This window comes from Schistocerca serialis, chromosome 1 (genome assembly GCF_023864345.2).
Source record: "Schistocerca serialis cubense isolate TAMUIC-IGC-003099 chromosome 1, iqSchSeri2.2, whole genome shotgun sequence".
In the NCBI taxonomy this organism is placed as follows: domain Eukaryota; kingdom Metazoa; phylum Arthropoda; class Insecta; order Orthoptera; family Acrididae; genus Schistocerca; species Schistocerca serialis.
This window is the reverse complement of record NC_064638.1, coordinates 912,854,709-912,868,873: the sequence shown is the minus strand read 5'-3', so window position 1 is coordinate 912,868,873 and position 14,165 is coordinate 912,854,709. Positions and strand designations below refer to the sequence as shown.

The following is a 14,165-nucleotide window of genomic DNA, read 5'->3' as shown; positions in this document are numbered from 1 at the left end:
TATCGCGCGGCAGAATCGCGCAGTTGTACGCCCAGCCCAGCGCTGGGAACTTCATTTGCGCCCGCCGTACTCGCTCGTAAATCTGGCAGGCATCGCTGTAGTTCGGTCAATTACGTACGGGGAGCGCAGCGCCGCGTCGCCAGCGCACCATAGGCTACAAGGGCCGCGCTCGAAAGTACCGGCGTCACCGATAGCTGCGGCCAGCTCACGCTCCTTTCTGGCGTAAATACGCGCCGTTAGTCGGAACACAGGCGAGGAACCCATACATACTCCTATTATGATAATGGATGTATCTATTTATTTGCTTGTATGTATGAAGGGCTTATTTCAATAGTGGTACAAGTCCATTACCTCCACTTTTCTGTCTATAATGCTTCTGACATTAATGACCTAGTAGATAGTGTTGGAAGTTCCATGCGGCTTTTCGCGGATGTTGCTGTAGTATACAGAGAAGTTGCAGCATTAGAAAATTGTAGCGAAATGCAGGAAGATCTGCAGCGGATAGGCACTTGGTGCAGGGAGTGGCGACTGACCTTAACATAGACAGATGTGGTGTATTGCGAATACATAGAAAGAAAGATCCTTTATTGTATCATTATATGATAGCGGAAGGTAGCAGTTACTTCTGTAAAATATCTGGGAGTATGCGTGCGGAACGATTTGAAGTGGAATGATCATATAAAATTAATTGTTGGTAAGGCGGGTACCAGGTTGAGATTCATTGGGAGAGTCCTTAGAAAATGTAGCCCATCAACAAAGGAGGTGGCTTACAAAATACTCGTTCGACCTATACTTGAGTATTGCTTATCAGTGTGGGATCCGTACCAGATCGGGTTGACGGAGGAGACAGAGAAGATCCAAAGAAGAGCGGCGCGTTTCGTCACAGGGTTATTTGGTAAGCGTGATAGCGTTACGGAGATGTTTAGCAAACTCAAGTGGCAGACTCTGCAAGAGAGGCGCTCTGCATCGCGGTGTAGCTTGCTGTCCAGGTTTCGAGAGGGTGCATTCCTGGATGAGGTATCGAATATATTGCTTCCCCCTACTTATACCCCCCGAGGAGATCACGAATGTAAAATTAGAGAGATTCGAGAGCGCACGGAGGCTTTCCGGCAGTCGTTCTTCCCGCGAACCATACGCGACTGGAACAGGAAAGGGAGGTAATGACAGTGGCACGTAAAGTACCCTCCGCCACACACCGTTGGGTGGCTTGCGGAGTATAAATGTAGATGTAGATGTAGAATGATCCAAACAAACAGAAAGAAAGGTTCATCTCTAGCAAGAAGCCATATGCTTGAATATTTCTGGTATCTCAACTGCAGATTTTTCAGCGCTCATTTAACTTCAGGACTCTGTATCTCAGAACGAACAAAAATGTACCATTATTGAATCAAGCCCTTCGTATGTTCCCCATCTCCTCCCAAGCCACTGGACCGATTTCAACCAAACTCGGAACACATACACCTTACTGTCAGACAGCAGTCGCTGTTGGAGTAAGAACTACCTACCTTACGTAGTTCAGGGGATATGACGTCATAAAAGACCAGATGTGTGAAAAACTGCAGCATCGTGCTTGTTATTTAATTTTTATTACTTCTTTGCTACTAACTCTATTCACAATTAATTTGGTAGAGAGTATCCACATACGCCACCAAGTGCATCTGCAAAATTTTATCATGTCATCACACGTAGTTCAGGAGATATGACATCGCAAACATTGAGATGGCTGAAAAACTGCCACATCATGAATAACGTTTAAATTTATTACTTCTTTCGCACTCACTCTTTTCACAGCACATTTTTCAAACAGTGTTCACATATACCGCTGAATGTAGCTACAAAATTATATCATTGTATGGCAGATAGATAAAGAGAAACGATGTTATCAACACTGAAATGCATGTAAAACTGCCACATCATGAATAACGTTTAAGTTTATTACTTCTTTCGCACTCACTCGTTTCACAACACACTTTTCAGACAGTACCCACGTATAGCGCTGAATTTAGTTACAAAATTTTATCACTGTATGACACGCAGATCACGATGTATGACATCATAAACACTGAGATGCACGAAAAACTGCTGCATAGTGAATGACGTTTAAATTTGTTACTTCTCTTCTACTAATTCTATCCGCACCACATTGTGCAGAGAGTATACATATATGCCGATGAATGAACTTACACAAACAAACGCCGGCCGGTGTGGCCGTGCGGCTCTAGGCGCTTCAGTCTGGAACCGCGTGACCGCTACGGTCGCAGGTTCGAATCCTGCCTCGGGCATGGATGTGTGTGATGTCCTTAGGTTAGTTAGGTTTAAGTAGTTCTAAGTTCTAGGGGACTGATGACCACAGAGTGTTCAGAGCCATTTGAACCATTTGAAGCAACAAACAAACCATTGTACAACACATAGTTCAAGAGGTATGACATCATAAGAACGGAGATGTTTGAAAAAAATGCCACATCCTGTATGAAGTTTTAATACATTTATTCTTCACTATTAAGATGCTCCTTCCGATGAGTAAACGTAAGGAAATTCCTGTCGGCTGGCAGCGCTTTTTACAGCTTTCAACTGCGAAGTTGAAATGTCTGCAGGCTAAACTAATAACTAATAGAGTAACGAAAAGGCCTTGCCATAGAGACGTACAAAAAGCCGTGTTGTAGACACATGAAGCAGTTGCGCCCATCATACAGAAGCTGTCGGGAATACTGCTCATATAGACTTGTACCTTATGCGTATTTCTTTGTACGACTGTTTCATAACCTCAGAGGTGTTTTCAAGAGTACATGGAAACAATATTTTTCTGATGTCACGCTACGAACACAGTTTTTTTTTTTTTCGTTTCCAATAGAAAATTGACAAGATGAATATCGGGGCAATGCCGGGTTTGTCAGCTAGTGTGAATTTTAGGAAGATATCCGAACCACCTCTACTACGCATATTGAATTGAGCTTTTCGCCTCTAGTGCAGATCTGGGGAAACGAAACGGTAGCTGTTTCTAAAGGTGCGTTCAGATGGTCCATAGTTGAGGGCAGCATTTGGCGGCAAGGGCGTTGTCGACATTAATGCTACAATGTAGCTGCAATAGACGGCAATTTTGCGGCACGGCTGGGCAATATCGCTGATGTTGCAGGGTGTTTCAGGTAGGTGCCGACGTATTGCGAGATTTTGCTGTTGTTGTCTGGAGGGCTATACCTATCTCTGCCCTTTTACGTAAATGCTTGCCTCTCGCTCTCACATTTGTTTCCTACTTCTCTCACCGAAAGCTCTTAAGTTACGTGGCTAAGCAAAAACAATATCGTTTTGCCTTTGTTCCCACATTTGCAAGCGTGCATACGTGGTGGTCAGAAACAGTCTGAAAAGCTTGTAAGGATGATTTAGTGTAGGTTGTGCTAATAAATGATCACTAAGAAAGAAATTCGATATGTTGCGTCATTTCCGAGTTAATTAGCATTGAAGTTAGCCTATCAGGCAGTTGTGCGCGCAAATTCAAGTGGCCCGCCAGATACAATTAATGTCATCTGTTCTCTTAGTGTACGTGATAGCGCACGGGACTGCTCAGCCTTTGGCTCGGGTTCGATCCTTTCTACCATCCCCTGTCCAATTTTTGTAGCGCTCCCTCTTTCGGTTTTAGGAAACCAATCGAAGAACGCTTATGGCCCTCTGACGGGCAGCAGCTTCAGCGGCCTGATTAGCTAACTAACTCGGAAACTGCGCAACGTATTGAATTTTTTGTTAACAATTATTTCTGAGCACAAGATACCTTACAACACCCTCACAAGCTTGTCAGACTGTTTCTGGCCTCGTTGTAAAGCAACATGTGCTGTTTGATGTGTAGAGTAATGGACAAGTGGACAAATGAAGGAACTATGCATTTTATAAATGCGATTCATCTACGACCAGAGCTATGAGACGTCGAAAGTTAAGCATAGAAATATCACAACCTGAAAAAATAGTTTGCAAGATGTTGGTGATGAGCTCGGAAATGCGCTTGATAAAACATAAAAAAAATTCCGAAATCTTCGAACCTGCTCCAAATGGGAAGCAAAAACGTTGCTTAGGAAGAGTTAGGAGGCGGTAACTCTTCATCCACATAGTTTGATTTTTGATGTTACGAATTTCATACTAACTCGACACGAAATAAGAAGCCAGAACTGATCATGTCTACAGTAGTGTGTGCTGGTGGAAAAAAATAATAAAATAAAACTTGTCTTTTTACCGCACTTCAAACTTCCCGTAATAAAATCTTTTAGTCCTTGTACCAAAGCATTGCATACTCCTGATACCATGAGACTTTTTGATACATACTGAACTCTGAACAGGTACATTAATCTTGTATAGAAATCACCAGTACCTAAAAACCGAAAGGTTATTACCAGCGGGGTTGTAATGGGTATACACTAACTCACATTTGTATCAGTTTTAGTAGTCTTCGGACAAGTTGCTAATACGAGATGTTTGAAATAGTGTTTCGATTTCTAGTAATATTCTGGAGCAGTTTGGGTATTCAGCATCAGTTCACTGGTTAAATTTTTTGAACCATTCCGCTTACTTAAAAAGGAACGAATCCACAGAGCCAGGTTTTCCTTGCCCTATCCATTTCGATTCGTTGTGTGCTGTTAAGGCGTTAGAGCCACACTTCCTTCCATTAGCCCGCGTTCGTCCATTTTATGGCAATACTGTAAACATTTCTGGCGCGAAAATGTATTGCGGCAAAAATTTCCGGGAAATAGTGGCCAGCGATGTTGTAGTACATATGGCTGCAATTCATGTGGCTGCAATGTTGCCGGACGATATTGTCGTGATATATCGTCGGCAGTTGGCGATTTTTATGACCTTTGTCAACTTAACTTACAGAACTTGTCGGCAACATTCAGATGTTTCTGTCAAGTAATCGATAACTGCGTTTTTAGTATCACTTAGAAATATGTGTTATAATTTCATTATACATCTCATGAGCTATAAAGGAGGGGGCGGGAAGGGAAGAGGGGTTTGTGGACGTTGCCGTGTGAGTTTAAAAAGTGAAAATAAGTGAGGTCGGTCAGAAGTTAACCTTCCGTTGAAAACAGAATACTTAAGGCACTATGTCGAACTGGACTAGGATGTGGGCAGTACTATGTACACCAGGACGTTTCAGAAGAAACGAAGCAAGTATTTGTCTGAAGTGTCTTACGGAAACCATGAAAAGGTTTAAAAAATGGTTCAAATGGCTCTGAGCACTATGGGACTTAACATCTGAGGTCATCAGTCCCCTAGAACATAGAACAACTTAAACCTAACTAACCTAAGGACATCACACACATCCATGCCCGAGGCAGGATTCGAACCTGCGACCGTTGTGAAAAGGTTAAAGCAGCGTAGTCGGACTGTGATTTTGTTCTCACACCTTCAGAATGTGACTCAGGTGTCTCGACCAGTGCATCAATTCGTTTATTAACCAAGAAGTTATTTTTCTTATTTACGTGGTGCATCTGCATGGGTGTGTATTGGTATTTGGAAAGGAGGTGAAGAATAAGGACCTGTCGATGGCCCAGCTTGTCACTAATGTCCGAGGATATTGCATATTTTGTCATATTTGACGTTACCGATTTTGCCTTTTGATATTTGCTATAAAAAGTACTAAAGAAGTTCTTCAGTCACGAATAGGATGAAACAAAAGCCAGGAGAAGGTGACAGTGGTAACAGTTTCTGTCAAAACGCCATATATTTTGCGTAATACAAATCTGCACCGCCTACAGCAAGTGAAAAGAAGCAATGGCAATTAAGATTTCCTAAGAATACTACACAAGAAATATTATCCGTGTGTTCTGTTGGTGCACAGTGGGATGGTATTGGTGATGTTAAGTATCTCCCACTCCGCAGTCAGTATGGTATTGGGCGCACAAAAACAGAAACAAATACGCAGATATTCTATGCGTGATTGGCCTCCGTAAATATAACTGTACTGAGGAGCCCTCTTATTGAAATTTGTTATATTGGCAGAACGCTAGAATTGATTGCAACAGGACACGCTTACCAACATCTAGAGCTGATTAATCGTTCAAGATAATGACGAAAGACACCTGTTCTCTTGACCTGCATTTTCTCATTGTCAGTTATTTACGAACCAACCTTCTACGGTTCAAATGACCGATATCAAATTTGCGAAGACTATAATCGTTTCTCCTTGACAGACGCAGCATCACAGGGCCGTATTTATGTAGGAACTATCGGTTTGACCTCGACCGAATCGCTCCTAATGGTACAGGACCGCGGTTCGGTGAACCTTCCCGACCTCATCCCGTGATTTATCGCACTATTTCACAAAAACTGCGTGATGTTCGTCTACAATTTACAAACACGCAAGGCGAGCTGTAGAAAGGCAAGATTGAAAAGGGAAACGGTTAGTGAAATCAATGAGGGCCAACAGGTGTGTATCAGCACGGAAGCTTGCGTGGCTGGAATAGCCGTCCATTAGGATGGCAGGAGTCCAGAGCTGGCTGAGGTTGATTATGCAAACGAGGCTGGCACGCTCCCGCACCGCGTTGGAAAGACGGCTGGGTTATACGACCGGTGCAGCGATAGGGAGCGCCTTCCCTCTTTCGGTGGCGCTCATCCTCGACGGAAGGGCGATATGAAATCTTGAAGACTTTATTTTTGTCCAGGTTGGCAGTATTACACATTGCTATCGGTGTGAAACAATGCGAGTCGTTTACCGAATGAGTGGTCCCACAAAATGTAGAACTTTCGATTGTTTAATGTCCACCTCTACGTTCAGAAAGCTGTTTGACGGAAGGTTCTGTATGTACCTTCCGCCCATTCTCGTTCCAGCCGCGAATGTCTAGCGGGAAGAATGATTGGTAGTAATACTCCGTTTGACGTAGACTCTCTCAAACTTTATGTACATGACCCTTCCGCGAAATATACCTAGGAGGAACCAATACATTGTTGGGCTCTTCTAGGAAAGCTCGATCACGGATGTTTAACAATAAACCATACCCTGAAAGCTTCATGCCTCTATTGTAACGTCTGTCACTGAAGTTGCCCCCTTACTCATTCCGTCCTTACTGAACTAAATTGTGACTAAACGAGCACTCTACTTTGGCCTTTCACTGCCTCCATTCTCATGCAGATTCCATACTTATGAGCAATGTTTAAGACTCGGTAGAGCAAAGATTTTGTAAATTATATCCTTTGTGTGTGGACTACACTTCCTGACGATCTCAGTCTGGCGTTTGGCCTTCTAAAGACTGGTTTCATGTGGTCGTTCCACTTTAAACCACTCCGAACGCATACGCCAGATACTTAATAGGCGTGATGCTTCTACCGATTGTTCAGCAATCGTGTAACAAGACGGTAATGGGTCTTGCAGCCTGTTTATCTACAATAACGTTACATTTGTTTATTATTAAGATCAACTGTCAGTCTGCCAATCCATTGCAGGTCTTTTTGCATTTCGCTACAATTTTTTAACGTTACCACTCCTCCATACTAAACAGCATCATACGCAGACAGCCTCATGGAACTTCAACGATATCCACTAGATCATGTATATATAGACATTTTGAACATTTTTGGAACAATTGTTTTCTACATACATTACCTTTGCCAAAGCCATATCCGGGGGACAACAACGTGTTGACAGTACAGGTCACTGTCAACTATCAGTGTAAAAAAATGATGTTCACCCTACATTGCAGTAAATCATTTCACAATTCAGTGGCGCCGGCCGCTGTGGCAGACCGGTTCTGGGCGCTTCAGCTACTGGTACGGTCGCAGGTTCGAATCCTGTCTCGGGCATGGATGTGTGTGCTGTCCTTAGGTTAGTTAGGTTTAAGTAGTTCTAAGTTCTAGGGGACTGATGACCTCAGATATTAAGTCCCATAGTGCTCACAGCCATTTGAACCATTTGATTCAGTGCCGGAAAACTATAACCAGTGACCAACCATACGCCTCAGAACCATTTCCTCGCTATATGAAAGAGAAAACACATTCTGTCGCAGATAAAAGGGGTTCGTAAAGATGCAGCAACACGGGCTACTGAATGCTCCAAGACTGGATAAATATCACCTCCACTGATGAGTCACGGTACAAGGTTTTACATGCCAATAGCAAGCCAGAGTAGGAATACGTCGAATCGTCATGAGTCAAAGCACTCTGCTTATCAAGAGAACGCATTTCAGGTAGGTGGTGCACCTGTCCTGGCGTGGAGAGTCTCTACGTGGGCTGAAATGAGGCTCGTGATGCATCTGGTATTGTCTCTCAGATGCGAACGGTGTAGAAACCTACAGGGAAATAATGTGCGCCCACAGAACCTAGAAGACGGCATGTACCTTCAACAGGACAACGCACGCCCCAGTGGCTCCAGAAATGTGCCAGAATTCCACAGACGTTGTGGAGGTTGCGAGGCTTCATCGCTGTTGAACACATATGTTACAGCAGGGAGCACATGTGACAGTGCTTATTTAGGTTGTACGAGGAGACAGAGAAAACGTTGCTGGAAGTTTTCTCAGCCGCTTTTGGGGCTGGTGGTCTGGCATCTCAGTCTCCATTGTCTAAACACTGGAGACGAGTGAACAAGTTTCGAGACTTCACAATAAATTGCTTTGAGTATACTTCTACTAGTCAATATGCATTAAATTTTCTGGCTTTCTTCGAACTCTTACTGAATTAATACGGCTATCTTTTTGAGACGGGGAGGGAGAAAGCGTTTGCCATCCCGTGATTCTTGCTGGGTACACTCTTGGGTATATCTCCAAATGGTTGAAATGCCTCTAAGCACTATGGGACTTAACATCTGAGATCATCAGTCCCTTATACTTAGAACTACTAAAACTTAACTAACCTAAGAACAACACACACATCCATACCCAAGGCAGGATTCGAACCTGCAACCGTAGCAGCAGCGCAATTCTGGACTGAAGCGCCTAGAACCGCTCGGCCACAGCGGCCGGCGATATATCTCCAGCTGCACAACACGTACACACATGTCGTTCTACACACCAAGTCTGGATTGACTAACCGCAGCCGACCGGTGTGGCCGTGCGGTTCTAGGCGCTACAGTCTGGACCCGAGCGACCGCTCCGGTCGCAGGTTCGAATCCTGCCTCGGGCATAGATGTGTGTGATGTCCTTAGGTTAGTTAGGTTTAATGAGTTCTAAGTTCTAGGCGACTGATGACCTCAGAAGTTAAGTCGCATAGTGCTCAGAGCCATTTGAACCATTTGAGCCAACTAACCGCAATATTGTTTCTATTTTGTAATTTTCTTGATAAGGCATAGGCTAAGCAACAATGCGCCGTGCTGCAGTGATATGTAACGTGAGGAGTAAACGGCATCGTTGCCTCTGTCTGCAGGTTTACGAGGAAGAAGCGGCTATGGACGAGGAAGATGAAGACATGGAGAGCGACGAGGACTTGCAGGACTCGTTGGAGGGCGACGACGACGGCGGGTCCGGGGCAGACGACGACGACTCTGACGAGGAGTACGCGGACGACGACTACCTGGAGTACACGCTGCCCGCGCCCGTGGGGGCGGCCGCCGCCGAGACTCCAGACCAGCGGCTGCGCGACAAGTACGCCGACGTGCTCGCCGGCATGGCCAGTAAGCTGCAGGAGGCCAAGCGGGTGAGTATGGCGCCACACTGATGGCTGCCGTAGGGAGAGGCATGTTCCTTCTTACTGCGTTCATACTCCTTACGGCAGGCGGACCACTGGAAATACCTACAGGGTCTTCAGAATTCATTTTACATTTCTCCGGAGGTTGCAAAGGGCAATTAGTAGATCGAGTTTCACAAAGAAACCCAGGTCAGGAAACGGTCCGTTTCCGTGTTACAAGGAGAATAAGAGCCACTCAATCGCGCGCTAGATGTTTGTTACGCAGTTCGCCTGTTGTTGTACGCTACCCACTTTCAAGGATGGCACGATGAAGCGATGTCACGTGATATCCTCTGTTTCCATATGCCTTGTTTTCAAGCTTTCTAGTGATGCGTCAGTTGATATTGCGGTGACTAGTATTGCACTAGTGGCAACGGCCATGCCGCAGTGGATACACCGGTTCCCGTCAGATCACCGAAGTTAAGCGCTGTCGGGCGTGGCCGGCGCTTGGATGGGTGACCATCCGGACCGTCATGCGCTGTTGCCATTTCTCGGGGTGCACTCAGGCTCGTGATGCCAATTGAGGAGCTACTCGACCGAATAGTAGCGGCTCCGGTCACAGACAACCACTATAACGACCTGGAGAGCGGTGTGCTGACCACACGCCCCTCCTATCCGCATCCTCATCTGAGGATGACACGGCGGTCGGATGGTCCCGATGGGCCACTTGTGGCCTGAAGGCGGAGTACTAATAGTACTGCAGTAACAGGATGCCTAAGTACACGTTCGCAGAGTACACTGATAGGCTGTTAATTTACGGTGAAGCTCGCCATAACAGAAAAGAAGCTTAACGTCTGTACCACGAGCACTTTCCAAATCTGTGCCTCCATCTCATCCCATGTTTGCCATAGTAGAATAGTGGCTACGGGAAAGTGGGAAATTCACAACCGATAGAGCGAACTGTGGTACTCCCAGAAGGCGGAAGAGGAAGTGGTTCATCAATTTGAAGGGAAACCATCGACGAGTACTCGAGCCGTTGCACGCGACTTACAGGTATCTCATATGTCTGTCTAGTGTGTTCTGCATGAACAGCAACTCCACCCTTACCACCCTCAAATTGTAGACGCCATGCTCCCGGCGGATTTTGTGCCACATGTCAGTTTCTGTACTTGGTTTCAACACCGATTTGTGGATTTTCCTTAGTTTCCAAGGCGAATTTTATTCATTAAGGAAGGGCATTTTAAGAGGGAAGATGTTTCGAACGCTCGAACATTTACGATGAAGAAGATCCCAAAGCCACGTGTACATGAAGATTCCAGCTCACCTTCGGCATCAGTGTATGGGCATATCTGCGATGGTGGTGCGACTGGGTCGTACATCCTTCCCTCTCACCTAAAACTGCCAAGTACTTGATACTCCTGCAAGAAGTGCTGGCGGAGTCTTTGGAAGATGTTGTTCCATTGGACATTTGGCACGAATTGTAGATCCAGCACGATAGCGTTGCAGTACATTTTGCAGTTCGCGTCCGAAACCATCTGAACGGGGGCAGGTGGATCCCTCGAGGTGGGCCATATGCTTGGCCACCAAGATCCCCGAATTTAACCCCTTTCGGCTTTTTCTTGTGGGGCCACATGAAGAATCTTCTCCACGAGATCTCCGTCCAGTAGGAGGAAGATCCAGTGGCACAGATCATTGCTGCGGCAGAAGTGAGTTGCCATACATCACGCATGCTGGGAAGAGTTTATGCGCAACTACTGTGTACACCGAATTTGGCGGTCGTCATATCGAACAGCTGTTGCAATGTCACGCTAAATAGGAGTGAAATGTGTACATCTTGTTTCCCCCGTAATACGCTAACGAACCGTTTCCAGACATGCAAAATTTGATCTACTAAGTTCTCCTACAACTTCTAGAAGTATGTAACATGAATGTGAAACACTCTGTATATTTAGACGGTCGTGTCGCCGTTGTTGTGAATTTCAATTCGAAGACTGGCTTGATGTAGCTCTCCATGATAGTCTGTTCTATGCAATACGCGTCATCTCTGCATATGACCTGCAACCTACATACATTTGAAGTTGCTTATTGTAGTCAAGACTTTGTTCCCTCTATAACTTTTATCCCAGCTTCCTCCATTACCAGATCAACCGGTCCCTTCTTTGAGCCATTGCCATACAATTTCTTCACTAAAATTTTCACATTGCCTATACTTATTTTTGACAATTTGTGATGCTCTCAATAACAACATACTAAATGCTTTTTCACAATAGTTATTTTATTCTGTATAGAAATTATACTATGAGACATATTCAAAAATAGTTTGAGTAAGCCAGATCTTAAAACAATTCTCCACATGTAGAAAAACTTCGCACTGATCACATTGAACGCAGAATTCTCGTTTCCCTCTATCGTAATACACCCTGCACCTTGTAGGAGGGATTGCATTTTTGTCTCTTTGAGATATTTATGTAGGAAAAAAACCCTACTTTCTTCTTTGGAATCGTATTGAGTTTCCTCCTTGATTTTCTCCTTGATCATGTACTTGCATTTCTGTTGGGTTTTTACATAAGGACCTGCACATATTAGCATCTATATTACCTTCATTGTTTCAAACATTATCCCAGTTCCACTCGTCAGTAATTGTCCGCGATCATGCTTTTCTGGCTCCCTTAAATCGCCTTCAGTGTTATGTATATACCGTAATCCTCTTCATAACCATTAATAGCATAGCCACTAGAGGCAGAGTGTGTAAAGTAGCTGTTTCCATCACAAAAATCACTTTCTTCGAGCAGCTGGCGTGTTCTTTCGGCTTCAGTCAACAAACAAAGTCAACTTTACGTCGTGAAAAAGTCCACTCACGAGACTCACTGGCTTGTTTCAACACACACAGCTTCTGCCATCTATTGACAATGAGTGTGAACTAATGTCAGGAGGACAGGTGACGCAGAGCCCCGCTAAAGAGATCCGTTACGTGTCGGCTATATGGCGACAGAATATCCATCGCTGTACGTTAATACACACGAGTACGACGATGGGTTAGTCGAGATGTGCTATAAAACTCTTTCCTCCATGATTCGATTCAGTACCTCCTCATTAGTAACACGATGCTGCCCATCCAATCTTCTGTAACATCACACTTCAAAAGCTTCTATTCTCTTATTGTCTGAATTGTTTATCACTCACATTTCACTTCCGCACACGGCTACACGCCAGACGAATACATTCAGTGAAATCTTCTGATGCTTAAATGTATAGTCTTGATCATCTTGAGCTACAGAACTGAGTCTTGTCAGTAGGAAACAGGAGCCACCGCAGCTTTGTTGGTACACATTTATTACGTCACGACCTGTTTTCGTTCAAAAGAGCACCGTCGGATACGCTGCCAACAGTCTTCATAAGAAATCCTCACAAGTAGTACGAGACTCTACACAGCATGCCGTGTTGCTTACACTCGCTGCTCGCCGTGCTTCTACCAGGCGGGATTCATATGATGATCCATTCACTCATAAGCCACATGATGCGCAAAAGAGGGCATATTTATGGCGAGAACTAGACAGGGCTGTAAGGATAGAGGTAGACCTTAAAAACAGGAAAATAATAATAGCTGATCAATGGGTAATTGCCAGACTACTGGTCTTGAGATCTGTGGTTCGATCACCACACCGTCAAACGATTTATTCCGCCACCTATCACTTCTTTCACGTCATGAAGAGATTTGTTTGATAATGTGAAAAATGTCAAGCTGCACCGTGTGGTTCGGAGTACAAGTTTAGCTGTAGGTCTCTGTGTCCCCTCTCCCCCCCCCCATCCCCCCCCCCCCCCCCCCCCCCACCCACCAGCCCTGTATCTTTGGGTAAACTGGCAGAGGTCGGAGGAAGGCAACGCCACACCAATCCCCAATGGTACCACGCTTAGTAAAGCACTGTGCTGTACAAATCAAGTTTCGGGCTGATGACAGTTTTACTTTATTCACTTGACATCATACTTTATTTGTCTGTAATTCGTAGACAAAAATCTGTACATCTCACTAAATCAGCTGATTTCGGCCTCTGTTACTATTTTCAAGTGTGCTATAGACGGACAAAACAAAATATGATTATTGATATTTTATAAACCATGAGCGAAATATTTACATACCCACATCGCTCGGGCATAATACCCGGCTACACGTTGTAGATAAAATACTTTGTGACTCGATAGACTATTTTTCAGTGAGTTTTGTTACATGACTGTAAATGAGGGTGTACAAAAATGGAAAGTGTTTCCTGGCAGAGGTGACGATGTGCGCAGTCAGAGAAGTGCTCATGTCGACAGCAGACGAAGCAAGCACGTCCGCCGTTTGTCAGCCTGCTGCGCTTGCTACGTGTGCAGTCAGCCTGCGGTCTGCGGGCAGGAAGTGGCAGCGGCAGCGGCAGCGGTCTCCCTCAGCTGCCGCAGCTGCAAACGCACTAGGGTCGAAGTGCAGAGTGAATCATGTGAGGCAGCATCAACAGGGTAAAGATTAAAAAGAGAAACACAGGCCGCAGTCACGTGGACGGATCCTTTCGTTCTCCTGGAATGAAACCGATTGTCTGCAGGCAGACCTCGGAGTG

At 44.9% G+C, this 14,165-nt stretch overlaps 1 protein-coding gene and 1 pseudogene across 1 annotated transcript in view; both read left to right on the top strand.

The window, feature by feature from the left end:
* Positions 1-14,165, top strand: part of LOC126412128 (uncharacterized) — a 377,521-nt gene that overhangs the window by 307,315 nt on the left and 56,041 nt on the right. Inside the window, exon 2 of the mRNA XM_050081573.1 lies at positions 9,334-9,603. Coding sequence (XP_049937530.1) covers positions 9,334-9,603 — 270 coding nt within the window. The remainder of the gene's footprint in view (positions 1-9,333; positions 9,604-14,165) is intronic.
* LOC126427349 (5S ribosomal RNA) lies at positions 10,003-10,120 on the top strand (annotated as a pseudogene).